Source organism: Castor canadensis, chromosome 7, assembly GCF_047511655.1.
Source record: "Castor canadensis chromosome 7, mCasCan1.hap1v2, whole genome shotgun sequence".
Lineage (NCBI taxonomy): Eukaryota > Metazoa > Chordata > Mammalia > Rodentia > Castoridae > Castor > Castor canadensis.
This window is the reverse complement of record NC_133392.1, coordinates 142,929,162-142,955,666: the sequence shown is the minus strand read 5'-3', so window position 1 is coordinate 142,955,666 and position 26,505 is coordinate 142,929,162. Positions and strand designations below refer to the sequence as shown.

General features: G+C 53.4%; 3 protein-coding genes across 8 annotated transcripts; 1 reads left to right on the top strand and 2 right to left on the bottom strand.

Moving 5' to 3' along the window:
• Window positions 1-275: 275 nt before the first annotated feature.
• Fcn3 (ficolin 3) lies at window positions 276-5,449 on the bottom strand. Its single transcript, XM_020178994.2, has 8 exons — window positions 5,313-5,449; window positions 4,980-5,075; window positions 4,635-4,679; window positions 4,371-4,403; window positions 4,027-4,154; window positions 2,614-2,743; window positions 2,372-2,506; window positions 276-1,407 (listed from the first exon to the last, which is right to left on the bottom strand). Exons 1-8 carry the CDS (start codon window positions 5,401-5,403, stop codon window positions 1,166-1,168), a joined length of 900 nt encoding a protein of 299 aa, XP_020034583.2. The 5' UTR covers window positions 5,404-5,449; the 3' UTR covers window positions 276-1,165.
• A 1,302-nt stretch (window positions 5,450-6,751) lies between these two features.
• Window positions 6,752-10,608, bottom strand: Cd164l2 (CD164 molecule like 2). 6 transcript variants are annotated; one of them, XM_074080883.1, is made up of 6 exons: window positions 10,440-10,608; window positions 9,851-10,018; window positions 9,674-9,745; window positions 9,157-9,201; window positions 7,542-7,686; window positions 6,752-7,328 (listed from the first exon to the last, which is right to left on the bottom strand). In XM_074080883.1, the coding sequence occupies exons 1-6, from the start codon at window positions 10,525-10,527 to the stop codon at window positions 7,310-7,312; spliced, it is 537 nt and encodes a 178-aa protein (XP_073936984.1). In that variant the 5' UTR covers window positions 10,528-10,608; the 3' UTR covers window positions 6,752-7,309. The 6 variants fall into 6 exon arrangements, 5 of the variants coding, with proteins under 5 accessions (XP_073936984.1, XP_073936986.1, XP_073936987.1 ...); XM_074080885.1 differs by having other exon boundaries at window positions 6,752-7,325; XM_074080886.1 differs by having other exon boundaries at window positions 6,752-7,072.
• Window positions 10,609-16,817: 6,209 nt separating this feature from the next.
• Gpr3 (G protein-coupled receptor 3) lies at window positions 16,818-19,988 on the top strand. Its single transcript, XM_020178641.2, has 2 exons — window positions 16,818-16,919; window positions 18,033-19,988. The coding sequence occupies exon 2, from the start codon at window positions 18,038-18,040 to the stop codon at window positions 19,028-19,030; it is 993 nt and encodes a 330-aa protein (XP_020034230.1). The 5' UTR covers window positions 16,818-16,919; window positions 18,033-18,037; the 3' UTR covers window positions 19,031-19,988.
• The last annotated feature ends 6,517 nt before the right edge of the window (window positions 19,989-26,505 follow it).

Genomic DNA, 26,505 nt, shown 5'->3' with positions numbered 1-26,505 from the left:
CCAAAATCAGGAACTGAGGACTTAGAGAGGTTGAGTAACTTGTCCAAGATCCAGTCAGCGACATTACAGAGCAGGATCCCAAACCAGAACTTTATTTATTTACTTATCTACTTACTATTCATTTATTTATTATTTTTCAGTAGTTGGCTTGAATTCAGGGCCTATACCTTGAGCCATTCCACCAACCCTTTTTTTGTGATGGCTTTTTTTGAGATAGGGTCTGGCAAACTTTTTCTCTAGGCTGGCTTTGAACCACAATCCTCCTAATCTCTGCCTCCTGAGTAGCTAGGATTACAGGCATGAGTCACTGGTGCCCGACTAAAGATGCAGATGTTATAGACAAGTTGAATGCATTTTTTTTTTCTTTGCAGTACTGGGGTTTGAACTAAGGGCCTCATGATTTTTAGGCCGGCACTCTGCTGTTTGAGCCACTCTGTCAATCAAAAAATAAAAAACCCCACCCTCCTCTTGTTTTGTGTGTGGTTGTACCAGGGTTTGAACTCAGGGCTTTGTGTTTGCAAGGCAGGTACTCTACCTCTTGAGCCACTCCTCCAGTCCCCCAACCCAGGACCTTTAGTGATTTGTTTCTGCTGTCACTTAATACGACACGACTTTGGCCAAATGAACTGCTCGGTGAACACTAGCTCGTTGGCTTCTGCTTCATTGCCTGTTGCTCATGAAAGAAAAGTGTGCTTGCCTTAATTTGAGCCCGGGTTCAAACCAGGTCTCAATGGGATAATCAAGAAGCTCTGGAGTGTGTGCTTGGCCCATAACAGAGGCTGGGGTGGAAAACTGGTAACTTACAAGGGAGCAACAGAGAGGGTGAGAAAGCTGTGCAATTTCCACCACAAAACTCTCCACTTGTAGGACACAGAGGGCTCAGGAGACTTGTCAGTGGATGCTTGAATCTCCTCCAGCTTTGTCTTGCACACCTCCAGAGACAGAAACCTTGCTACCTCAGGAGGCTGTCCCTTCCATCTTCCTGATTGGAGCTTAAATGTAAGGCCTGTGGGCTTTTTCCCAGTAAAAGGGAGATTACAGAAAACCAGGGTTTCAAGGGTTAAAATGATTTATTTTAAAATGTGGACAGGGAAGCAGAGGCAGTTGGCCAAGGGGAGGTGGCTGAGCGTCTGGAAGAGATAAGGGTGCTGTCTCCCAAGGAGCCCTAGCGAAGCATCATCCGAACCCTGCGGTAGGGGTGGCCCACGCCTCGGCCTGAGGCCCAGTCGATACCATACTTGTGGGCAGTGGCCTCAGACATGGCATAACGCCCATTGAGATTGGACCGGTAGCAGGAGAAATACCACCAGGCACCATGGACAATGACCGCACAGTTACCCCCACTTGAATCATGGTCAGTGTCATGCGTGGTAAAGGGCTTCCCACTGTGGAAGCTCAGAGAGTCCCCTGCAGGGAGAGGATGGAGATGGAAGTCATCATGGTGCCCCACGCCCTTGGAGATATCACCCCAAGGAAACCACAAAGCAAATGTGAGGTGGATGTTATGAGGCCCCATGTAACGATAGCAACAAGTGGCCAGGGTGTGTGCCCAGGGTCACTCAGCTAGTCCCGGGGCAGTGGGACTTGAACTCAGGACTGTCTTGCTCCAGGCCACCAGCTTTTCCCCCAGCCTTATCCCCTGCAGAATCCCCAGCTTGCCAGGCACCAGTGGCTCACGCCTGTAATCCTAGCTACTTAGGAGGCAGAGATCAGGAGGATTGTGGTTTGAAGCCAGCCCAGGCAAAATAGTTCACAAGACCCTATTTCAGAAAAACCCATCACAGAAAAGGGCTGGTGGAGTGGCTCAAGGTGGAAGCCCTAAGTTCAACTCCCAGTACTGCAAAAAAAACCAAAAAACAGAATCCCCAGTTTGCCTCTAGCTCCTTTGTCATCTCTCAGCCTGAGTCAACAGCCAGAGCAACTCTGCCAAGGAGAGCTGGGAGGAACCTTGTGGGTGCCTAAGCAGGAAAGGGGGCACCCTCCCCTTAACCACTTCCCTCTTTCAGACCTCTCCCAACAGCAACTGCTTCTGTGAAGGGAGCTTTCCCTGGTTCCTGAGCATAGAATGCTGCCACTCAGCAAAGCCTCAGGTGGCACTGCCTCCCTGCCCATGTTGCAGAGGAGGAAACTGAGGCTCTGATAGGGAAAGGACCTGTCCAAAGTCACATAGTAAGTAACTGGCAGAGATGGACTCACACTCAGGTCTGATGCCCCCGGGGCCATCCTGTCTCAAGATTTCCATTTCTCAGATGAGGAAACTGAGGCCCAACAGAGGGGAAGAAGTTGCACTAGGTCACTCATGGAGGCAGGAACAGTGCTATGAAACAAGCCAGCCTCCCTCCCTTGTCACCCAGCTCCAGGGCCCACTCACCTGCAGTGCCTTCTAAGTAGTTGCCGAGCACCAGCTGGTAGTGGTCAGCTTCCCCGAGGAGGCGGAAGGTGGAATAGCAGGCAAAGGTGCGGTTGCCCTTGAAGTCCTCCAGCTCTACCCGCAGCTCCCAGGTACCTGGGCGGAAGGAGAAGCTGAGCTGGGGGACGCCTCAAATCCCAGAGTCAGGGATTTGGGACGGCAGGCTGTACACCTCAGGCCCCTCCACCTTGCCGGGAACTCACCCTGGAGGGTGAGCTGGTGCAGATTCTCATTCCCTAGCCAGAACTCAGACTCCTGGCTTCCAAAACCTGCTTTGTAGGAAGACCAAGTACGGAAGAAATCCACAGAACCATCCTGGCGCCTCTGGAACACCTGGGGAAGCAGAGGCAGTGGGCTCCAATCCAGGCTGGGTGTGGGGTACATGGTGTGGGGTACCAGGAGGGCAGGGAAGGTGGCAGCTGAGGGCAGATGTGAGGGGTGGGCAGCTGGGGGGTTGTGGATAAAATGTGTTTCCTCCAAATAAGCCCGGCTTGTGGATCTCCTAATAAACTTAATTCCCTTCCTAACTTTCACTCACACTCAACCTTACTCTAGAATCTTGCGAGCCCCAGGGGAGACTGAGATGATAGAAACTGTCCCTGGCCTCGGGAGATGGTCAGTCCTGCTGGGAATCAGACTCAAAATAACCTGCTTTAATTTACTGTAATAAGAACCTAGAGCAGGACATTTTCCTCAGAGGCCTCAGCTTGACTCCTGGCATTTCCCTGCTGTCCTCCTTCCTCCTCTAAGCCGAGCAGTCCTCCAGCCCTGTGGAATTTCCCTCTTAAATGTCTTTCAACCCAAGCACCTCTAAGTCCATTGCTGACACTTTCCTCTGCCTTCTTCCGGATCCCTGCAGTTTTCCTAACCTGTGCTCCTGCCTGCAATCCTTTTTTTTTTTTTTTTTTGGTGGAACTGGGATTTGAACTCAGGGCTTCATGCTTGCAAAGCAGGTGCTCTACCACTTGAGCCACACCTCCAGTCCATTTTGCTCTGGTTATTTGGAGATGGGGTTTCTCCAACTATTTGCCCGGGCTGGCCTCAAACCGTGATCCTCCCGATCTCAGTCTCTCAAATAGCTAGGATTACAGGCGTGAGCCACTGCACCCAACATGTCTGCACTCTTCTCCCTCCCAGCAGTGCATCTTCTGTGGTGCAACCTGAGTCATCTTTCTCAAACATCAGTCTCAAAACTCTTCAATGTCTCCCTATTGCCCTCTACAACCTAAGCCAGCCATTTAATATCCTCTGTGAACTGGCCTTTGCAGAGGTCCTGAATGCATGTTTAACCCCATTGGCAGATCCCGGCTGACTGACCACCCCCAAGTGCTCTCGGCTCACTCACATGGGGTCCTTAACCCTTCTTTTACTCTTCTGGAGCCTTCCTGTGTTTATCTTGAAAGTGCTTATCTGTCTAGAGGACAAGCCTACAAGGTCCTTTCAAATGGCACCTCCTATGTGAAGCCTTCTCAGATTTCTTCAGGATGGCCTGGAGCTCAGCAAATACATGTAATTTCTTTAAGTAGTGCCTTGCGCCAGTGGGCTCCAACTCCCCCTAGAGGTCAGGGGGAGAAGTGACAACTGGGCCTGGCCTGCTAGCTCCCCTTCTCACTCACCAGCCAGCCACCTCCTGCAGTGTCCATGTCACAGTAGACTGGGAGGGCCCTGCCTTCTGGTAGGCACACATGATACCAGCCACTTAAGGTGGCACCCCGGCTCAGCAACTCTTGGCAGCTCCTGGGGCCTGGAACAGGGGAGACAACTGAGGAGACCCCAAGTTATCCCCCAAACCTTTCCACCCAGGCACTAAAATAACTGTGGGAGCCAAGAGCCCTCTTTGCCTCTTTGGGTTCCTGGAGAGGGGTTCTGGGGAGGGTTGAAAAGCAGGGAATGTCTCCGCCTGGGGCCCACCAACATCTCAACACTGCCTGATTCCAAGTTCCTGCGAAGACCGCCTCACCTTCCTGGCACCGGAGCAGGCTCGCTGGATCTCCTGTTCAGAGATGGACCAAGTGTTGGCTCGGAGGTCTGAGCACCCCTAAGGAGTGCCCATGAGCCGCCAGTGGGGTGGGGCTCAGGTCCTTTTCATTCTCCCCACTCCCAGCCTCCCGTCCCCCAGGGAGGGCAGTCATAGCCAATTGCAGAGCAGCTGCCACACAGAGACACCCCACCTTATAGTCTGAGGACAAAGCAGGAAAGACTCCAAGCCCACACACTCACTCACCAGGCTCACCCTTGGGACCCATCTTGCCTGGAGGTCCAGGTTGACCTGAAATCCCAGAGGCAGAGATGACCTGAGTCCTGCTCCACACTCAGGACCAAAGCAAGATTTGGAGTCAGAAGGTCCCATCCCATCTTTACCCTTTTCTGGCTCTGTGATTGGGAGCAGAATGGGGACAATGCCACCTACCTGGCAAATCTTAAGATGCTGGACACCTCCCCATCTGGTGTGTGGCACAGAAGAGAGTCCTGCCCCTTCGTGTGTCTCCTCAGCACAGACAACAGTTGCTGTATCCCTGGCCTCCCCATGTCATCCCAAGGGCCCTGCCAGCTCCCCAGCATCTCTCACCTTGAGGACCTGGAGATCCCTTCTCTCCAGGACTTCCTGGGGCTCCTGGACAGCTGGGCAGGATGACGACTTTGCTGGCTTCCAGTTCCCTGGTTTCTGCAGGGAGGCACAGAGCCAGAGGGAATAGGGTGAATATGTCTATCCCAGACCCCTCTGTGGTCCTTTTTCTACCTCCCAGGTTCCAGCTGTCAGGATACCTGCTCCTGATCCCATAAGGTTTTGTGCCATTTCCATCCTATTTGCATATAGCTACATGATCAAACTTACCCAGCTCCTTGGGGCGGGGAGGGAATCAGAGATACAGTTGGTGTGGAGGGTACCCTAGGCCCCTACCTGGACAGTTGGAGTGGTCCTGAGTCCTCAGAGAGGCAGGTCCCCCAAATAGGAGAAGCAACAAAGAGAGTGGGGTCCACAGGAGGCCCATTTTACTGGGACCATCAGAGGGAGGATGTTAGCTTATAAGGACCAGGCTGGTGGAAGGTCATGAAGCAACACTTCCTTCCATTGTATCCCAGGAACACCCCACCCAGGCTGGAGCCGGCAGGGATGCAGGCATTTCTTCCCCCAGTCCCAGGGAGGCATTGTCCCCGCCTGTCCAGCCTGTAAGGAGTCCAGCTTCTCACCCTGGCTTCCAGGGTTCCCAGTCATCTGTCCACATCTCTCCTTTCACATGGCTTCTCCCACATTTATTTACTTATTTTTATTTTGGATTCTCTCACCTTTAAACCTTAGCTCATTCTGTGCTTTCCATCTGGAGTTCTCTCCTCTCATCTCCACCTGTGAAGTGCCACCTGTCCATGAAGGTCCAGGCTTAGAGCCTGGTATATGTCACAGTAAGTGTGGATCCTTACGCACCCTTATTCCTTATTGGTCCTGGTACAAGCAGGTGCTCAGTGTAGCATCAGCTAAGTGGCTGGGGGTGGAGCTCCATTGTAGAGTTAGGCTTGTCATGCATGAGGCCCTGGGTTCAATCCACTAACAGATAAATATGATCTTTTGCCAAAGCCCCACACACCCCACCGGCGGGGGAGCACCCTGGGGAAAGTGACTGCATGTTGCAGCTTGAGGCCCGTGGGGTCTGGGAAGCAGCTGCTAACATAAGCAATCAAGCCATGGTATGGCTGTGAGAGGTGAGGCCTGAGCTGGAGCTGAACCTCAAATGATAGGGGAGGAGAGGGGCAGCATTCAGGAAAACCTCCTTGCTAGGCCCAGTGCTGGGGGATGGGGAAGAACTGAGGCTCAGAGGAAGTGGAGGCTGAATTTGCCTACAGGATGGATCCCTGGAAGAGATGTCCCGAAACTCTGCAATTCCGGTTCTAGGAGTGTGTCCTCACCCAAACCCACCCACTGGTGTGCCAAGGACTGCAGACAAGCCTGTTCATCATGGTTGTTTATGAGAGTTGACCAGGAAAGGTGGGGTCCTTTCCTGGTCAGGATTCAGGCGAATCAACTATGACCACAGGGACAAGTCAGCAAGTCTGATCTGCAAGGTGGGGTAGGGAAGAATCACAGACCAGCAGGTATAGCTCTTCTGTTTTTGTTTTTTAAGACAGGGATTTTGCTGTATATCCCAGGCTGGCCTTGAACTCACTATATGTAGCTCAGGCTGGCCTCCAACTCTTGATATTCCTGCCTCAGCCTCCTGAGTGCTGGGATTACAGTCATGATGTACTACTCCTGGCTTGAAAATTTCTTAAAAGATATCAACAGTGCAAGGCAGAATTTCTGTTAAGGAGAAAGCAATCGGACACGCAGGACAAGAAGTAGTGTGGAAACAGATCCTTTATTTGGGGGTAGAGTCCAGGCTGGGTTGATGGAAAGAGGCAGCACAAACCCCATGTACCAGGGTGGGGGCTCAGTAGGGGCAAAGGATGAGACACAAGGTGGTTGAAGGATGCTCTCAGTTGCAGATGCCAGGCCCAGGATAGGAGGGGATGTCAGGCATTGGCGTTGAACCTGGTGACCAAAGGGGCCAGAAACTGGTGTCCAAAGCTTCCCCCCCCCACCCACCAGTGGCTACAAGGTGGCCAAGAGGACAGCCTCTGCATCTTCCTTCCCCTAAGGGTGGAGTCCAGGCCCATGAGGGTCAGATTCTGTGGAGGGCAGACAGAGAGGACACTCAGGAAGGTGACCTTGCCCCGGGCACTTCCCAGAGAGCATGTGCAGATGGAAGAGCAAACATTTTCCTGCAGGCTGCATGACCACCCCACAGCACACACAGCACATGGGGGCCTCACACAGCCCCCTCTTCAGAAGAAACCACACTGTACACACGGCCCTGGCTCCTGTCGAGGTCCAGACTGCAGCGGAGGACTGGCCTGGACTGTCACCTACTGGTTCTCTTCTCTGCTGGCAGCATGAAGGGACAAAGACATAGGGAGCTCAGTTGAGCTCCCAGACACTAGGCCAGGGCTGACATTTGCTAGCGCCCCAACTGGAGAAGAAAGAAGGGTGCAGCTCACATGGGGGATGCTGGGAGGGAGTCATGACCCTTAGGGCTTCCCCCTTGGAAAGAGGGAGTGGGGAAAGGAGCTGGGACACCCATGCTGGCCAGGTACTCACAGTGTCTGGTAAGTGCTGTCCTTGGCCTTGAGGAAACGCAGCACAAAGAAGGCCACTGCCTGTAGGCTCAGCACCAGTACCACACCTCCTATGAAGCTGGCCCCATCAAAGCCAGGACTGTGAACTTCAGGGACTGAGGGGCTTCCTGCAGGGTGAGGCAGGGTGGAGGTTATAGCAGGCCACCACGGATCAGGATCCCAGCCCCACCCCACAATGGGCGCAAGACACCAATCCTCACAATGAGCTGGCTCAGAAGTCCAGCTCAGATCCTGTGGCAACAGGAAAGCATCTGGTGGAAGGGTTAGTGCTGGGGAGGGTGAGCCAGGGCCAGCCCTACTCCTGAGTTGCTCTGTGACTTTATGCCGTGCACATCCTTTCTGGGCCTCCTGCTCACAAGGGCCCAATGGGTGAGTGGGACCAGATAGCACCAAGCTTCCCTCCAGTCCAACTGTCCCTCACTAGCCCAACAGGGTAAGGATGGACCCAAAACTCAGGCACCCAGACCCCTTTCAGCCAAGGGTTTCAGGGCTTAGAGCCCAGATGAGACGATATGGTTTCTTCTGAGGAGCCTTTACTCAGAGAGGAAGGAACGAGCAGAGGCAAGGGAAGCCCCCAAGGCTGACACCCTACTGAATGAATGTGTGGCGACTAGAATATGGGCCAGACTTGGGCTGTCACCTCAAAGACAGAGAGCTGGTCTCCCAGGCTCCCTTGACCCTTTCCTCTCCCCCTCCAAGGATACAGTCTTAGGGCCACAGTTGCCAGTTTAGGCCTGGGTGACTCCCAGCCGTGCCATGTTACCATCAACTCCCAGCAGGGATTCAATTTCAGGTCTTGAGCCAGGTGCCCAGGGCATGGCAGTGCTGGTAGGCAGAAGATCATGCTGGGACAGCGGACAGGGGCCCAGCCGGGAGCGGGGTCTGCCTCCCAAAGGGTGTGGGAGGTGTTAGGGGTCTGAGAATAGAAGAGCAAAGGATGTCCCCAGCTGCAGCTCAGGGAGCCTCAGAGAAGGACACTGGGAAGAGGACAAAGGGATGAAATGAACCGCACACTGCAGATCTGGGGCTCTAGCTGAGGGAGCTGAGCCATCAATAATTCAACCTCTGAGATCAGTTTCCGGCTTTAATTAACCAAGAGCCTCTTCAGCCATTCGGACCAAGTCTGGTGGCCTCCAGGCCCTGAGGGGCAGTGGGAACCAGGGGGTGGGTTCTTACCCCTGCTTTCCTGTAGATCTGCTCTGGGACCCTCAGAAGTGGCAGCAAGTAGCCACTGAGGACACCTCATGACAACCAGCACCACCCTGCCCTCCAGCTCCAAGGACAGGTCCACAGGAATCACTCTGAGTTCCCAGAACTGGTGCTGGGAGAAGGGATGGGAGCTGCCATTTCTTGATCACTTGCAATGCGTCAGACACTGAAGTGGGTCTTACTCAGCTTCAGAAAATCTTCACCAAGCTCTATGAGGCAGGTGTTATCCAACCCATCTTATAGATGTGGAAACAGGTGCAGAGAGAGAACTCAGAGGGCTGAGCCATAGGGCATGTCAATGCCTGAGCCCCACTACCCTTCCCTGTACCCCTCAGGTTCTGCCCACCCAGCCCCCAGGGAGTACCTACCTGTTGTGATTGTCTTCGGTTCATAGGTGGGGTGGTGGTGGGCAGCTGAGGAGGCAAGGAATCCAAAATAACATATCCCCCACCCTGGCTCCCATCAAGACCCCAACCCCAGCCAGCAGCAGACCTCTGACTCAGTTCAGTTCCCTATCCCAGCTCCCAACACACTTTCAAGCCTTAGTCACACAAGTTCCCTCCACCAGCTGTGCTCTATCTCTACTTACAAGGCTCATTTCTGATGCCACCTCCTCCAGAAAGCCCCTCTCCATTTGCTCCTGAACTTCCAAAGTCCTTGCTATATCTTACATTAAAAACCCCCATCCCCTCTGCACACCTGGACCAATTTACAGATGAAGAAACAGGCCAGAGATGGGGCGGGACCTCTGCGAGCTAAGGGCAAGGGTGTTCCTGGACATAGTCTACTCCTGGAGAGAGGCTCTTATTCTGGGAGCAAGCTATGGCTGGGGAGACCGCAGCCCCCTCCCCCCAGGTGGTCTTAGGCCAGTGAGGACTCCCTTACCTGGACAGGACTCTGAGTGGTTGTAGATAGAGCAACCTTCCTTCACCACCTCAGCTTGGGCCATACAGTGTCCTGGTGGAAGAAGGTGCAGGAGAGAGGTATGGGGAAAGGGCCCAAGGCCCTGGGGGTCAGAACTGGGGGATACTGGACTTGGGGAGGGCCCAGCTCCATCCATACCTGGCTCTTCTGGCCCACACTGCTGCCAGACACAGCCCGACAGGTTGTGCGCTCTGTCCCCCTCCACACAACGCTCACAGGGCTCCAGTTGTTTGCAGCCCCCTTGGACAGCAGGCCAGATGTTCAGGCGAATCAGGGCTCCCCGCCCAAAGCCTCTAGCTCCTTTACCTGGGAGTGGGATGGGAGTGGGATGGGAGCAGCTCCAGGAAGCCAAGCTACAGTGTCTCCCCCACTACTGCGGCTCACCCATCTGCAGGCACCTGGAGCCCCAACAAACTGGTTATGCTCACCTCCCCCGCAGCCCCCCAGAGTCCCCTCCTTTGCATACACCTGAGGTTCCCAGGTGTGTTTGGAGCCACCTCCTCCAGATACACCTGAAACGTCCTAGTCCCTCACACCTGGAGAATAGAAGCACATGGAGCCCCACACACAGCTGGTGACCCCTTCTTTTTCCCTCCCCTCGGAATCCTGAGCACGTCGGAAAAAGCATCCTCTCCTTCCCCCTAAGCCCAGCCTGTGCCTGGAGAGGGGGCTGGGCGACGGGCAAGCTCCACCTGCCTGGACCCCAATCAAATCTGCCGGGCATTACCAGCCACAGCAAGCTGGGTACACAGGAGGAGGCAGCAGCAGCAGCCACAGAGCGCAGCCTGGAAGGCGCGGGGTCCTGGCGCGGCCATGGGCGCGGGGGCGGGGGTTGGGGGTCGGTGGACAGCTGGTGTGGCGAGTGCCTGCTGAACTCGGCTCTCCCGGGAGCTTGTGACAGCGAGACCAGGGCAACGGGCGTGGTGGTGTGGGCGTGGTTAATTCAGGGGGCGTGGTCACTGGGCGGGGCTAGAGCTCTATGTCTGGGCTCGAACCAGGGAAGGCAGGGCTAGATAGGGGTGTGGTTGTGTTGGAGGTTTGGGGCGAGGCTTGAACAAAAGGGGCGGGGCCCAGGACTTTGGGGCAACTGGGTCACTGCCCCCAAGGGCAGCTACACGGGAACAGTTAAGTAAAGGCTGTTTTAATTCCTGCTTCACAGGTGAGGAAACCAAGACTCAGAAAAGGTGAGTGACTAGTCCAAGGTTAGTGGCAAAATCTGGATTTGACATGGTCACCTTTTTTAATCTCAGGGCTTGGCTCAGGCCCTCTGAAGGCTGGGACATGCCTGTTACCCCTCACCTCTGGCTCCCGATCCCCAGCTTCGGTGTGCCCTCTCCCTCGCACCACTTTCTCTTTTGCCCCTCAGCCCACAACCTTTCTGCCTCCTGCCCAACCCGCCATCTGGCAAAGTCATGAGTCACACCACTAGTAGGTCACCTGGCCTATCTGTGGCCATCCCCATGGGCACATCTCCTGCCCCAGCACCAGCTTCTTTTAGATCTTCTCTTCCCTCTTCAGCCTCTTTACAGCTTCTTTAGGGGGCACCTACCCTCTCCTCTTTCTTCTCCTCCCTTGAGTACCCTCTTAATCCATGGCGGCCCAGTTTAGTCCTGAGCCCTATTCTCCACTCTTCTTGAGTCATCCTGGTCATTCCTCGGCAATCAGACCCCACTTAAAAGCCAACCAATCACTAATCTCCATCTCCAGACCAGTCCTGGCTCCACAGTCACCACACTGGTAACTGAGACACAGCTAACAACCAAGGATCCAGTACTACTAGCAGAACGTACTTTCTCCTAAGAATGTTTGTTTGTTTGTTTACTTGGTGGGACTGGGGTTTAAACTTGGGGCTTCTCACTTACAAAGCAGGCACTCTACTGCTTGAGCCACACCTCTAGTCCACTTTGTTCTGATTATTTGGAAGATGGTGTCTGGTGAACTATTTACCTGGGCTGGCCTCCCAATCTCAGCCTCCCAACTACCTAGGATTACAGGTGTGAGCCACCAGTGCTGGCTCCTAAGACTTTTACTTGCAGTTTCTTGTCTAAAGTCCACAATTTTCCTCTAGGCATGGGTGGTGAGGCCCCGAATTTGCAGGCTGCTCAGGAACACAAATACAGTGAAGCTGAGCAGGCTGTGCAGCCAGGATCTATGGAGGCTAGGGTCTCTTGCTTCCTGGGCACCTCCACCTGAGTGCCCTCAGACATCTGAAAACCTCCTGGTCCATTTTGCCTATGCACAAAACTTATTACCCATGTCCTTCCTTCTACTCTCCAACTCGCCAGTCTGTTATCCAGGTTGGGACCCGTGGTTTCGTGTCCGTCCCTCCCTCTGTCTCTCCTCCCCAGATTAAAATCCTCTAGATTCTGCCTCTCTGTGTCTCTCTGGGTTTCCTCCCTCATTTTCCCTCTGCTGTTCTCACTGCCTCTCATTCTCCAGCCCCACTATGAAGCTGCCTTCATAGTGCTAGGGGTTCCTGAAACCATGGCTTTGACCACATCTTTTCCTGTTAGCAACTTTTCAGCAATAGATTCCTGGCTCTAGAAGTTTCTAGCCTATGTTGGTCTCTTCCCATTGCTTTCCTACTCACCAACAAGATAGAACAGAGGCCCTCACTCCTTGCCTTTAGCTGAGCTCTTCTCTTTCTGGGAGCCCTCCTCTACCCCTGACTCCCTTTGCCTAGCGAACTAAATCCTTCGGGTGACCACTGAAAGAAAGGGGTCCTTAGGAGAAATGTCATTGTCTCACTCCCTGCTTAAACCCACCAGCACCTTACAGCTCATGGCTTTCCACAACCCACAGGGATCTCCCCTGCCCACATCTCTAGGTTCAAACCCTCCCTCTCCCCTGCTGCTCACTGGGCTTCTCTGTTCATGTGACCCCCTCTCCTCAAACTCTTAGCCTCCTCAGGAACCATGCATTTGCTGCTCCCTGCTTTTGAAACTCCTTTGTTCTCTCAAGTGACTCACTTGTGACCTTCCTACCTGAAAGATGTCCCCTGGTTATTCTGTATCGCAGCACTTGATGTTCCTTCCAAGCATGTATCAAATGTGTGATTAAATTTTCATTTGTGTCCTGAGTTGTAAGCTCCATGAAGGCAGGAACCACATTTAGCTTCTTCCCTGGTGAACTCTCTGCACAGAGTTCTGGTGAAGTAGATTTTTTTTTTGGCCATACTGGGGTTTGAACTCAGGGCCTCACGCTTGGTAGGCCCTGAGCCACTCTGCCAGCCCTGTTTTGTGTTGGGTAGTTTCAAGATAGGATCTCTCAAACTATTTTTAGGGGTTGGCTTCGAGCCACAGTCCTCCTGATCTCTGCCTCCCTAGTAGCTAGGATTACAGGGGGAGCCACCGGTGCCTGGCTGGATGTTTGTTAATAGCCATACTGCACCATTTTGTGATCGTTCATGTACACATTTGCCTGGCCCACCATCCATATTTGTCTGTGATGCCCTCAAGGTTTCCCTACTTGATGTCATATTAAGCATCTCTTGGTAGATGTCATCTTTCCCCATTAAAGTGGAAGTTTCTTGATAAAGGTAAAGGTTTTTGTTCACTGCTCTATTCTCTATGCCTGGCAAATATTAGCTGTTCACTAAATATGTTCTAAATGTTGAAAATTTAGGAATGTGGCCAAATTGTCTCTCTGTCTGACCCTAGCACCCACTAAAACCCAGGGCCAGGGGGACTGTCAGTTGAATGATTGGGTCTGTGCTAAAAGTACATGTGGTGACAGTGACCAGATGCTGGGTCTTGGACAAGGGGCTCAGGTGAGGAGATTATCTGCGTATCACACACAACAATATACACGGACACAGCACTTCTCCCTTTAGAACTTAGGTCCAAGTCCCTCAGACTAGTGAAGAGGTGAGGAAAGAAGTCTCACCTGCTGAGGGCTCTCAGCCATCTGGTGGCCACCTGGGGGAAGTGCAGGGGTTGTCAGCCATAGCAGAACTTCACCCCAACACTTTATGGGGAGAGGGTGCCATATAGGCTAGAACAGAAGGTATCCTGGGCTTGGTTACAGATGGGTCTGGCTTCAGATCCCACTTGTGCCACTTACTGTGTGGTTTGGGGCAAGTATCTTGGCTGCTCTGGGCTTCACTTATGAATGGAGGACATTGTTCCTTAACTTTGCAGGTTGTAAGCACTGGCTCTGGTCTGGCACCTGGTAGGCAGGGTGTGTCAGTGGTGGAAAGGGAGTGGGAAGGTAGGGGCAGAGGGCATGAGGAAGGGTTGTCCCTTCCACGAGGGAGCAAGTCTTCAGGGAGCAGAGACCTGATAGGCAGTGACATCCTTGCTTATTCTGCTGGCATGAGCAATGTTGGTGCATGAGAGAGAAAGCACACATGCAGATCCAGCCTCCCTTCAGTCCCTCCAGTATCAGGGCTAGAAACCCTGGCTTCCAGAGGAGCAACCTTTACTGTGAAAAACTCGGTGCCCATGCAGAGAGGAATCTCACGACTAACCACCTACTTCAGCAAAAGCAAGTGGCCATTGATGTCCTTCACCCTGGGATGGCAACTGTCACCAAGACAGAAATTAAGGAGAAACTAGCCATAATGTATAAGATCATGCCAGATATCATCTACATTTGGATCCAGAACCCATTTTGGTGGCAGCAACACAATTTGTTGGGCATGAATTTCAATGAAGAAAAACTGATCCAACTACAGACATTGCAGGATGTGGCCTGTATGAGACAAAGACCTCAAGAAAACAGAGAATGAAGACAGTCGGGGACCCCAAAGTCCTCCAGTGTTGGAGCTGGCAGAGGACAGATTCTGTAATGATGACCCGTAGTGATGGAACAACTATGGAAACTGGGAGAAGGTGGATAGTTGAGTCTTAGGGCTCTCAGACCCTTGTCCCCTATCTCAGACACCTCCACAAGGTGTACTGCAACTCTGGCTGTGTTTCCATCTCTTTTTTTCTGGCTGCTTCTGTTAGTTTTATCATTCAGCCAAGAATATTTACTGAACACCCACAACATGTCAGACACCACCTCTCACAGAAAACGGAATGGCTCATGTTCATGGAGGTTATAGTCCAGTGGGACTGACACACAGCAAACAAAGAAGCATAGATAAATACAATTGTAGGAGTTCTACGTGCTCTAAAAAAATAAGAAACAGTGAAGGGGAGGGAGAGTGATGGGGAAGGGGCGGTCACCTGGGACAGAGGTTGGGGAAACCTGGTTTAGAAGTGCTAGAAGTAGAGCTCAGGAGGAAGCGAAGGGTTTTAGGCAGGGAAACAGCCAGTGCGAAGGTCAGGAGCAGGAACACCTAATCCACAGTCTGGCTCTTCCAAGGCAGAGTTCTCTGAGGCCTCTCCTCGTTCTCTGATCCTTCCCCTGACTGATGTCATCTACCCTAAACCCTCAGTTACCCCCTGCTCATGCCTCCCTGGCATCCACCATTGGCCAGGCATATCAGTGACAGCCAATGTAGTCAGTGCTGATAAGGGGTAGCAATCCTGAGGTAGGTATTAATATTATCCCTATTTAAGAGATGAGAAAATAGGCACAGAGAGCCTGAGAAACTTCCCAAAGTCACACAGCTAGGGAATGGAGGAATTGGGATTTGACTCTAGTTTATTTCCTACCGCCTCCACCCCACAATAAGCATCTCACACTCACCACATCCAACCCGAAGTACACCATCCTCCTCAGCCTATGTTCCCTGCTTTGTGGTGGAACCCTGTCCCACACCTGCCCAGTGGACCCTGACCATGGGAGCTGCAGGGGTGCTGGCATGGGGAGAGGAGGCAAGTGGGACCTGGGATCTTGGCTGACTGCTTTCCTCAAACTTTAACCTAATCCCTCCTCCCTTTGCCCTCCCACAGATGGTTCCAGAAAGGATCAAAGCTAGAGAAAGAGGGAGGAGGGACATCGTGCCCCTCCCTCAGGACTGCCCACGTGGGTATGATGTGCTGGGGTGGTCAAGGGCAGGCCGGGTTGGGGAAGGAGGAGCTCTTTCTCCATGCCCTACCCACCAGGGTGCCCAGGATGGGAAGCCAAGAGGGGCCTGTCCTGAGGACCGAACTGCCAGCTCTTCTGCTTCCAACTTCTTCCCGGTTCCTCATCTCCTGCTGCTTCAGGGAAGTGACCCACCACCACCCTGCTGGCTTTCCAGATCCTTAAATAAATAATTCAGGTTTTGAAATTTTGCCAGGCTCACCCTCCCGGGTTGCTAGGGCGCTATTGGGCCGACATAAGTGACGTCATTCAACTCCTAATCCTAGCCCCAGCATCACGGGACCTGTCCTGGCAGCAACTTACCTGCCTGGTCACTGTCCATCAGACCCACTGTCCTGTTCACCTTACCCTGGAGCCACTCACCATAGTCGCCTAGTATCTTCATTCCAGGAACCTATAACCCTCATTTTCCACCTCAACACCTCAGCACTTGTCAGGGTCATGGTGACCTGAAGTCCCTTCACCTGGATACTCTATCTTTCCTCACCACCATCTCTGCCACCCTGAGATCCCTGAACTCCATCATGCTTCAGAGTCACCCTGAAACTGCTATGGTTGCCCTGGGGGCTCTACCCTTCTATACCGTCAGCGTCCCACAGCCACCATCCCCCAATATCCCGTCACCAAGCTCATATCGTCACGGCCACCCACCTTCCTGCTCCCTCGTGCTCCTGTCACTGTCACCGTCACCTCAGGGCCCCGTTATAGGCAACCCCGTCATCCTCACTGGGGACGCCCATTCAGCCCCATCACTCGGTTCCATCACCTGGATTCTGTCAGCTTGTTTCTGGTACACAAGGGTCCCATCTCTCCGCAGCCTGTCCCGCTCCCCCCACTACATTCCCCGCAGCCTCTGCTGAGACTTCTCCAAGGCTTTCCCACCAACGCCCCAGAAATCCCCCGCCCGCAGAGGGCGCCGTGTCAAGGACAGCGCGGGCTAGTTCGGGAGGGGGCGGGGCCGCGGCCACGGTCGCTTTTTATGAATGGGGGAGCGGGCGGTGCGAGGCCTCATTACTATGCCGCGCAACGCGCGCTGCACCCCAGCGCGCCGCGCCCATTGGCTGACAGCGCTGTGACGTCACCGAACCGGTGGTCGGGGGCGGGGCGAGGCGGGGTGACTCACGCCGCTTCTCCCGCGGCCGCGGGGGCTTCTCGGGGTCCGCGCACAGCCTGAGCTGCCTGGACCCGAGCGGAAACTCCCCGCGGCCCGGCCGCGCCCCAGGACTGAGCGGTGAGTAGTGAGCCCTGCGTCCCGGAGGGCACGCAGGATGCTGGGACATTGGGCAGTCGGGAAGCTCCTTGCAGCTGGCCAGGGTCGGAGGTCGAAGCTGGGATTCTGAGTTAGCAGATTCTGGGTTAGCAGGCAGAGCCCTAAGTGTTCGGGTGCTGGAGCGGTCAGTTGGGTGACCTGGAGAAGGGCGAGCATTCCTGCGGGACCTGAGGCCCTGGAAGGACGGACGGTCACCTGAGGTTGGGCGGGCAGGAAGAGTCTGAGCCTGGGACTCAGGCGTCCGAGCAGCAAGAGGTGTCTGATTTAGCGATCCCGATATCCAGGCAGGAGGCGGAGTCAGACCCAATATCCAGGTGTCCAGGCAAAAGAAGGAGGGGTCTGACTCTGGGATCCAGGCTTCCAGCAGGAGGTATCTGTTACAGAGATCCTGGGGTTAGGCAGAAAAGGGGGGCCCTCTAGGGGCACAAGTCTGGGAGAGAATGTGGGAAGACTGAGTTTCTAGGTATTGTTACCCCAGGAATGTCGGGTGGGGGCTGGCAGAAGCTTCACGCGCTTTCCCTGGGGGCGGAGCCTGGGGCTGACAGTGCTGAGAATCGTGAAGGGTCTGAGAGCCTCAGAAACCGAGTCACCCTCTCTGCTGGGAGGAAGCAGAGCTACTCTCCTTCTGGAGATGCTCCCCCACCTCCATCTTGAACCTTTTTAGGGCATCATTTGGATCCTAGAGTCCCCATTCACTTATGGTAGCCCTTGATCTGACCGTGGGAAAGAGGTCTGCAGGACCCATAGCATTGAAGAGAACCAGGATAGGGAGCTCCAGGAAAAGAGGCTCGTTTATTCAAAAAAAAAATTTTTTTTTTGGCTGTACTGGGGTTTGAACTCAGGACCTCACGATTGCTAGGCAGGCATTCTACCACTTGAGCCACACCCCCAACCTGAGACCCCACTTTAGAGGCCTGGAGAGAACAAAGATATCCTAAGAAGAGCCCCAGGACATGAATTGAGGGACACAACACTGGTACCCCAACAGGTATCCTGAAAGGGAGCTCACCCCTACCAGACCTCACCTGCTAGCACCCAGCCCTGCCAGCATCTCACAGGGCCTTTCTTCTACAGGTACCATGGTGTGGGGTGCAGGAAGCTCCCTGGCCTGGCTCTCATCTGGCCCAGGAACCCTGAATGTGAGCACCATGGACCCAGCAGAGGGGCCCACTGGCTCAGTTGCACTGTTGCCCTCGCCCAGGGTCTGGGATGTGGTGCTGTGCATCTCAGGCACCTTGGTGTCCTGTGAGAACGCGCTGGTGGTGGCCATCATTGTGGGGACTCCTGCCTTCCGTGCTCCCATGTTCCTGCTGGTGGGCAGCCTGGCGGTGGCAGACCTGCTGGCAGGCCTGGGTCTAGTCCTACACTTTGCTGCTGTCTTCTGCATCGGCTCGGCGGAGATGAGGCTGGTGCTGGTTGGTGTGCTGGCAATGGCCTTCACTGCCAGTATTGGCAGCCTACTGGCTATCACTGTCGACCGCTACCTTTCCCTGTACAATGCTCTTACCTACTACTCGGAGACAACAGTGACTCGGACCTATGTGATGCTGGCCCTGGTGTGGGGGGGCGCCCTGGGCCTGGGGCTGCTGCCTGTGCTGGCGTGGAACTGCCTGGATGGCCTGACCACATGCGGTGTGGTATATCCACTCTCCAAGAACCATCTGGTGGTCCTGGCCATTGCCTTCTTCATGGTGTTTGGCATCATGCTGCAGCTCTATGCCCAGATCTGCCGCATTGTCTGCCGTCATGCCCAGCAGATCGCCCTCCAGCGGCACCTGCTGCCTGCTTCCCACTATGTGGCCACCCGCAAGGGCATCGCCACACTGGCCGTCGTGCTTGGTGCCTTTGCTGCCTGCTGGTTGCCCTTCACCGTCTACTGCCTGCTGGGTGATGCCAGCTCCCCATCCCTCTACACCTATCTCACTCTGCTCCCTGCTACTTACAACTCCATGATCAATCCTATCATCTATGCCTTCCGCAACCAGGATGTGCAGAAGGTGCTGTGGGCTATTTGCTGCTGCTGTTCCTCTTCCAAGATTCCCTTCCGATCCCGCTCCCCCAGTGACGTCTAGTTATATCCTGGTGGCCCTGCAGTCCTACAAAATTCCAGAATGTTAGGTCCTCCAGGGCTTTGCTCCAAACCCCCAGCTCCACACCCCTAAGATCCAGCTGGTTCTGGAGGTCTAGGACATTGGATGTTTCTGGATTCTGTTCAAGCTGGCTCCATGGTTCTAGAATGTTCCAGGTGGTCAGGGTTCCACTCAGAAATGTCCCACTGCCCAAGGGGCTTGCAATTCCAGAATGCTGGGAATCTTACAGTGCCATTCCAAGTCCTCAGTCTTTCCCCTCCCTGAAACTTGACCTTGGCCATGTCACTTTACTTTTGAATTTCTGAACTCCGGAGTCAGAGAGGTTAGTCACTTAGTTGCCTGATGGAAGATTTATCTATATATATGTGCATATACAGAGAAATTATAGTATTTATATTTATAAATTTATTTATGGGTGGAAAGGGGAAAAAAAGACCCACACTTGAAATCTAGGCCATACCAGGGTATCTCCAGTCCCCTCCCTCCCCCCGCCATTTCTAACCTCAGTTCCTGGAGGGGAGAAATGGAGAAGAAACAACCACGTATTTTGTTATTGTTTTTGTTTATTTTTTATGGAAGAGATCATAGAACCAGAGCTTTCTTCCCTGCCTGCCCACCATGGGTTTTCAGGGGAACACACCAGCCTCTGGTTTTTTATTTTTTTAAGAAGCTATCACCTGAGCAACCGAGAATTCCTCTGCACTGGGGCCCTGCTGCCCTCTGGTGACCATCTGGGGGAATTGTATCCCGGCCTGGCAGTCGGGACTAGAAAACGCAACCCCAACTACACTCCAGCCTAGCGTCCAGCGCCACAGCCATGGCCTGGGGGCCAGGCCTCACCCTGAGGTGCCCTAGAGGAGGCGGGGCAAGAGCCAATACCCCACCCCTCTGTCAACCGGGTGCGGTCCCCAGTGCATTCCTTGTTCTCTCCTCAACCTAACTCAATAAAAAATGATTTTGTAATAAATGTTTCCAAGTACCTCTGTGTGTTTGTGCAGGATATAAGTGGGGCCTGATGGAGGATAGCCTGAAATGAAAGTCAGGCCAGTCTAGGGGGACCTGATGGGGGGATGGTTATGACCCTCCCCGCCCCCCAATTATGTCAGTGCTCCTCTGATCAGACCTGTCAGGACCTCTCTCTGGTGAAGGCACCACCTGGCATGGCCCTCACCTCCTCCTGTGAACAGGAAGCAGGGTGCTGGGCTCTTCCTACCCGCAGTAGCCTGTTTGGGGTCTGGCATGAAGAATATGCTCACAGGATGTCAGTTTCCTTCAATAACAATAGCCAAGTCCCTCTAACAGCACGTTTATTGTGGGCCAGGTGTTGTGCTACCTCCTAACAAGTATACCCTTGGTACTAGTGGTATCATTTTACAGATGTGGAAACTGAGACCCAGAGGGGAAGACTGGCCCAAGACCATATAGCCAGGAAATGGTTGAGGCAGGATTCAAACCAGGAACATCTGTTTCCTGAATCTGTGTTCTGTCCCCTGGATAATGACCGCTCACTTCCTTTTTCCCAAGCCGGGGGTTTAGGACTTTCTGGAACCTGACTTACATTCTCAGGACCAGTGGCCCACATTTGGGAGATGGTTGGATGGGGTCTGGTCCTTCTGGAACTGGAAGAGCTTCTTTCCCATGCAAAGTGAGTGGCTATAAGTGTGTGCACTTGAAGAACTGAATCTGGGTGTTTGGGAGAGGAGGAGGACCCCAGAATGACTGTGCTCATCAGGCAAGGGCAGAAAGAGATGTGGGGTGTGGCTCAGGAGGAAGCTCTTGGGGGGGTCATAGTGGCCCACAACTGTAATGCTAACACTAGGGAGGTAGAGGCAGGAGAATCTCAAGTTCAAGACTAGTGTGAACTATATAGTGAAACCCTGTCTCAAAAAAACAAGGGTTGGGAGCACAGCTCAGTGGTAGAGTGCTGGCAAGGCCCTGGGGTCCATCCCCAGCACAGAAAAGAAAAAAAAAAAAAACAAAACAACAACAACAAACAACTTATGATTAGCCTAGCCTCGGAATTGGATAAAGCCTGGAGGTGAGGCTCTCAGAGCATTTTTGGCCATCACATAGATGGGGAGGCTGAGGATCAAAGAGGAATAGCCATGCGCTGAAACTCAGTGGTACCAGGTCTGCTAGGACACAGCTCTTTCTCCATTTCCCCAGCTACAGCACTTTTGCCTGGTGTTAAAGCCCCCTCCCCAACAGTGGCCACAGAGACCAAGGAAGTGAGTATGCCAACATGCCCAAGAACCAAGTGGGGAGACTTCCCCAGGTCAGGCAGAGCTTTATCTTCTCTCCCGACCTTCCTGGAAGGCCCCTAGGATGAGACCCCGACCCCATGAGCACCTCCTCCCCTCTGGCTAAGCTTGGAGACAGACTTCACACACCACCACCACGGTATTGTTGGATGGATGCTATCCCTCGCCCGACTCTTCAATAGAGGAAACTGAGGCTCTGAGAGTAATGGGCCTTCACTCGTGTCCTTGAGGACAACTTCATGTCCGGGGGGGTGAAAATAGCAATAAACAGAAAAGTTTTTCAAATACTGTAATGTTGGTGATAAGTCCTCAGAGAAAAATAATGTACTGAGGAAGGATAGGGGCTATATGAGGAATTTTAAAATAAAGACATCTAAAAGAAAGGCTGCCCTCAAAAGTGACATTTAGTCTGCCCAAAATCACAGTCAGGAGTTGAGCTGGGATCTGATCCCAGGTCATCTACCTCCAAATCTGTTTCTTTCCTGGTTGAAGGAGTAGATTTGAGACCAGTTCAGAAACAGCCAGGATATTGGGGCAGGGAGGCCTGTGCCCGGCTGTGGAAAAGCTGGGGGGTCTCCAGGTTATTCCCAGACCTTAGGGAAGGGTCTCCTTGCTGCTTTCTCCTTGCTCCTGAGGAGTTCCCACCAAGGTCCAGGTCCTGTTCTAGATAGTACAGCCTGGCTTTCTGTTCCCTTACCCTGGCTTCCAGTTCTGCTGCTCAAGCAGGGACCTACTTACTGCCTGCCAGCTGGTGTCTAGGGGGATGTCTGTGCTGGGCCCTCATGCTGAGGGCTTCCTCTGTCTGTCTCAGGGTGGTTTGTGGTGCCTCTGAGGCATTTGGGGGAGCCCATGTGTGTGGTAGGGCTAGTTGGGATTTCCCTCTCCCTGGGATCCTACAGAAATGGTCAGGGTCTCCCTGTACCCCACTGCACTCTTCTCCCCAGAATATCCCCTTGGCTGTGCACTGCTGGGGCCATGAAGATGTAATTCATACAACATACCTCACTCCAGTTCCTGCGTAATCATATGGAGAAGTCTTGCCTTTCTTCTCGGAATGGGGCCCCCAAAGGAAGGGCTGTGTCCCACCTCCAACTGAAGGTCCCTGAGAATAAGCACCTGTTTGTCTCCTCAAACACGAGAGCAGTTGTCTTTACTTCTCCTTAGAACCAGGGGCTCCTGAGGACAAGGTCGTGTCTCCCCCTCAGACCAGGAACTCATGAGGGCCAGGCTTTGTCTCCTCCCTCTGGCAGAGGACCTCTGAGAGCAGGGCCCTGTGTTTTGCCTCAGACTGAGGGCCCCTGAGGGCAAGACTGTGCTTTCCTGGTTACACTGAGCCTCCCATGTCTCCTCAGCCTCAGTCTCCTTTGGTGCTCATCAGTCCAGGGCTGTGCAAATGGCACGCCTGGGTGTGTGTCTGGGGAGGGGTGGTCAAGCCTGTTTCTGCCAGCTTTCCAGGCCCCAGACTTGATCCCACCTAGCTACACAGGCCCAGGAGGGGTGGGCATCAGGCTTCCTAAATTGGGGGAGGCAGGGGCTCCCTTCCTACAGGACTGGACCCTGAGATAGGGCTGGGGCCACCTCCCCCTCTTCTCTCCTGGTCCTGGGCGAGGGGGTGAGGGGAGAGATCTGAGTGCTGCATCCCGCCAGGGCCATGACCGCCTCTCCTTGCAATAAGTGAACAGACAGCAGCTATTAATATAAGATGGGTTCGCGGGCTTACAGCTTCTGCAGGCTGGAAAACAGGCTCCCAGGGCTGGGGGCTGCAGCAAGGCTCATCTGTCAGATTCCCTCCAGGAGCCTAGAGCCTTCCAGTCCCACAACCCCCAGCTCCTTCCATGCTGAGACCTGTGTGCAAGTGGACACATGGATGTGGGCTGGTGCAAGCACATATGTGGGTGGCCACGCACCTGGGTGTTTAGGGAACACACTGACTTACAGACATACATGCATCTGCACACTAGGGCAAGTACACTTGTATACACAGATACAACATTGCACATGTGTACACAAGACACATCAGCTTTATGTGCACACAAGTTCATGCTGGAGCACATGCTTCAATGTATGTACCTGCCCTTGCACATATACACATACAGACTTAGCCTTCTATATAAACATATGTGCACACAGACCCAGACATACATAACTCATTCACACACCATTGCACACTCATATACACACAGACACACACCTGCACATGTGTACACAGGTGGTATCCAGTCATGTGAACACAAATGCATGCAGGTCACGTTCAAGGACTTAAGTGCATGTACACACCATTTCACACAGTGCACACTGTTTCACACACTCCCCGCTGCGTCAGTGCCTGACAATCAGGAATCCACTCGCCCACCCTTGGCTTCAGCACCACAGGACTGGCTTGGCCCCACCGCTCTCCCTCTTTCCTCCCTTAGCTTTATGAGAGGCGGCTCCTGCTCCTACTAATCTTCCATGCCTGCTTTCACTTTCTTGCCCCCCGGGGGTCCCCAGATCCCTGATTAAGCCCCTTGCTAATTGGCCACCAGCCCCTTGACTTTGCTGTAGGCCTTCTCAGGAGCTGGGAGCAAGAGGCTGCAAATTGGCCAAGTGGATGGGTCTAGGGAATACTGTGCACGCAGAGGGCCAGGGTGGGAGTGCGGGGAACCCAGTTCCTGGCTGGAGCCAGGCAGGGCACTTCAGACTTGAGGAGGTGAGGAGCCAATAACATTCTTGGGGAGGGCATTTCTGTGATTCATGTGTACTGTCACAGGAAGCCATTCCTGCATGCACATTTACACACTCACTACTAGCGTGCAGGCATGTTGCACCCAATTCTGTACATGCCCAAGTACTCTGTGAGTATACATGCAAGCAGAATCTTACATGTGCATGCAATCACCTGTCAGCCCTGCAGACATCATTTACATATGTGTCCAAACATACAGAGGGGCTGGGGGGAGCTTAGTGGTAGAGTGTGTGCTTAACCATAAGTGAAGCCCTGGGTTCAATTCCCAGCACCAAAACCAAAATGCCACCCAAAGAGCTACATGTACACAGGCTTGCAAACACACTTACATGCTACGCAGACCCATGGATATCCTCCTCACTGTACTGTAGGCATGCTTGAACATGCATCCACAGGCAGGCAGGGCCACATCACTCACACATGTGGACATACTGATGTGTCAGCTACCAAGTGACTGGGTGCTAGTCTGCCTCTGGCTTTGAACAATGAAACCCAGGAGCTGCCTCAGTTGGCTAGTTAGAGGTATGAAGTGGTGGAATCCACTTGGGTTTTCAATTCACCTTTTCCAGCCCCCACACTGAATACCTTTTGGGTGGGATCTCTGAGTTCTCCCCAAGCCTCTAGGCAGCCACAGGTAGCCTTTCAGAGCACCCGGACCAAAAACCAAAACCTCTGGTTTTTACCCTTGTAGTTCCAGTTCTCTTGGTTCTGGGCCTAAGCACACAGGGTTCTGTGTTCTCTGGAGCATTGAAAAGACAGATTCTATTCCCTTGTTTGCTGCCAGCTTGCTGTGTGACTTTGGGCAAGCTGCTGTGCCTCATTTCCTCATCTGTAAAATAGGAATAAAAGGCTTTGTATTGGTAATCCTTCCAAGACTTTCTTGAGTCTATGGAGTCATATTTATGGATGTGTACTCAAACACATCTAGGAATGGTGCCAGCTCCCATCAAGGTGCAAGCTAAGAGGAGCTGACCTCTGACTTTTCATCTGGCAGGTATACTCTTCTGAAAAGCAGAAGGCAGGTGCACATGGGTGCCTACTTCCTTAGGGCAGGGGTGGCTGCCTGCTGAAGCTGGAGCGGGCCTGTGCAGGACCCCTTGACCCAAGTCTTACCTGCCCTCCTGTTGCCAGGGGACTGGCAATTTTACCTTGAAGACTCCTGAGGATGTTAAAGGCTGTTTTTGTCCTTAGCTTCAAGAGCTCCCTAGGGAGCACATATTCCCTGAGGCCAAGGGGGGCACCTCAAACTGCTCCTCCCAGTGAGGTAGGAGCTGGCTGCCAACCATCCTGAACAGAACTTCAGGAAATGGTGCTGGGTTGCCCTAGCAGCCAGGTGGCCAGGAGGGGGCAGTGAGCAACTGGTGGAGGCATCGAGCAGGGAAGGGTGGCTCAGGACGACTTTGTGTGAGATTTCCTACAATTATGTTTGTTCCTGTAACTGTATGCTGATTTGTGTCCTTGTCCGCACAAGGGCAGGAGCCTGTGCATGACGTGTGTGACTCACAAAGTGTGAGTAAATGAGTGCACGCATGTGTACTGTGTTTGTGTCCACTGTGTCCCCAGGTAGCCAAGGGCACAAGCCTAGGATGGCAGGGCCCTGGGTCAAGCTTGTTTGATTTCAAAGAGCAAAAATAACTCTCACCTGTTGTTGCACATGTAAAACGGTACCAGGAGGGGATGAGGGTCTCCAAAGCTCAGTCAGTGATGCTGGACAGATAACATTGAATAGCATGAGCTGTGTCAGGTTAGCTATGTGAACTTAGACCACTCCTGTCACCTCCATGAAACTGTTTTTCTCTGGTGTAAAACAGGTGACCACTGCCTCTAAAGATCAAAATCAAGCATCTGCAGTCACTGGCAGGTAGTGAACACTCAAAATGCTTGTCCTTCCCGGGCGTAGCTCACAGGTGAAGAGACTTGCTCAGGGTCACAGCTCCCAAGTGGGCAAGCCATAATTCCAGCTCAGGCCTCTGGCTTCCCAGAACTACATTCCTTCTCTCCAATTCCCTCACAAGGGCGGCTCCCGACGCCACCATTTTGTCTTCTGCCAGGGCAGGCGTCTGGTCTGGCTGGCTGTCAGTCACTGGCCCTGGGTAGCCAAGTGCTGACTAAACACAGGCTTGAGCAGGAGGGTGGAGCGAGGGGCTCTGCAGGGTGCGCCAGCTCCGCGCCCCCTCCTCTGTACCCCCACCTCCAATGATGAGCTCAGAGAGGCTGGCGCAGCACTTGCTGACAATTCAAAACTTCTGCCCCTCTCCTGGGACGCCAGTGGGTGACTCTCTCAACAGCAGGCGTGACCTGCTAGCCACGAGCCCTGCTCCTGCCCCTCTGCCAGGGGCCACCCCACTGGGTCTGCTGGGCCCGGAAGTAGGTGTCTGCTCATAAATTACCCCCAGGGACAGTAACCCACAGCAGCTGTGCTCTGAACAACCGTTGCTTCCTGGGTAGGTCATTTTTTTTTTTGGGTCAGA

Bases quoted from the DNA above. Each gene is read 5' to 3' on its own strand.
- Fcn3 (XM_020178994.2), bottom strand. From the start codon at position 5,403: ATGGGCCTCCTGTGGACCCCACTCTCTTTGTTGCTTCTCCTATTTGGG. The intron at 4,155-4,370 runs GTGAGGCGGTCT...CCCCTGTTCCAG, and splicing joins CCTGCTCCGGTGCCAGGAAG to GCCCCAGGAGCTGCCAAGAG. The intron at 1,408-2,371 runs GTGAGTGGGCCC...CTCTCCCTGCAG, and splicing joins CTACTTAGAAGGCACTGCAG to GGGACTCTCTGAGCTTCCAC.
- Cd164l2 (XM_074080883.1), bottom strand. From the start codon at position 10,527: ATGGCCGCGCCAGGACCCCGCGCCTTCCAGGCTGCGCTCTGTGGCTGC. The intron at 9,746-9,850 runs GTATGGATGGAG...TTCTTCCACCAG, and splicing joins GTGTGGGCCAGAAGAGCCAG to GACACTGTATGGCCCAAGCT. The intron at 7,687-9,156 runs GTAGGTACTCCC...CTCACCCTGCAG, and splicing joins ACCGAAGACAATCACAACAG to GAAGCCCCTCAGTCCCTGAA.
- Gpr3 (XM_020178641.2), top strand. From the start codon at position 18,038: ATGGTGTGGGGTGCAGGAAGCTCCCTGGCCTGGCTCTCATCTGGCCCA.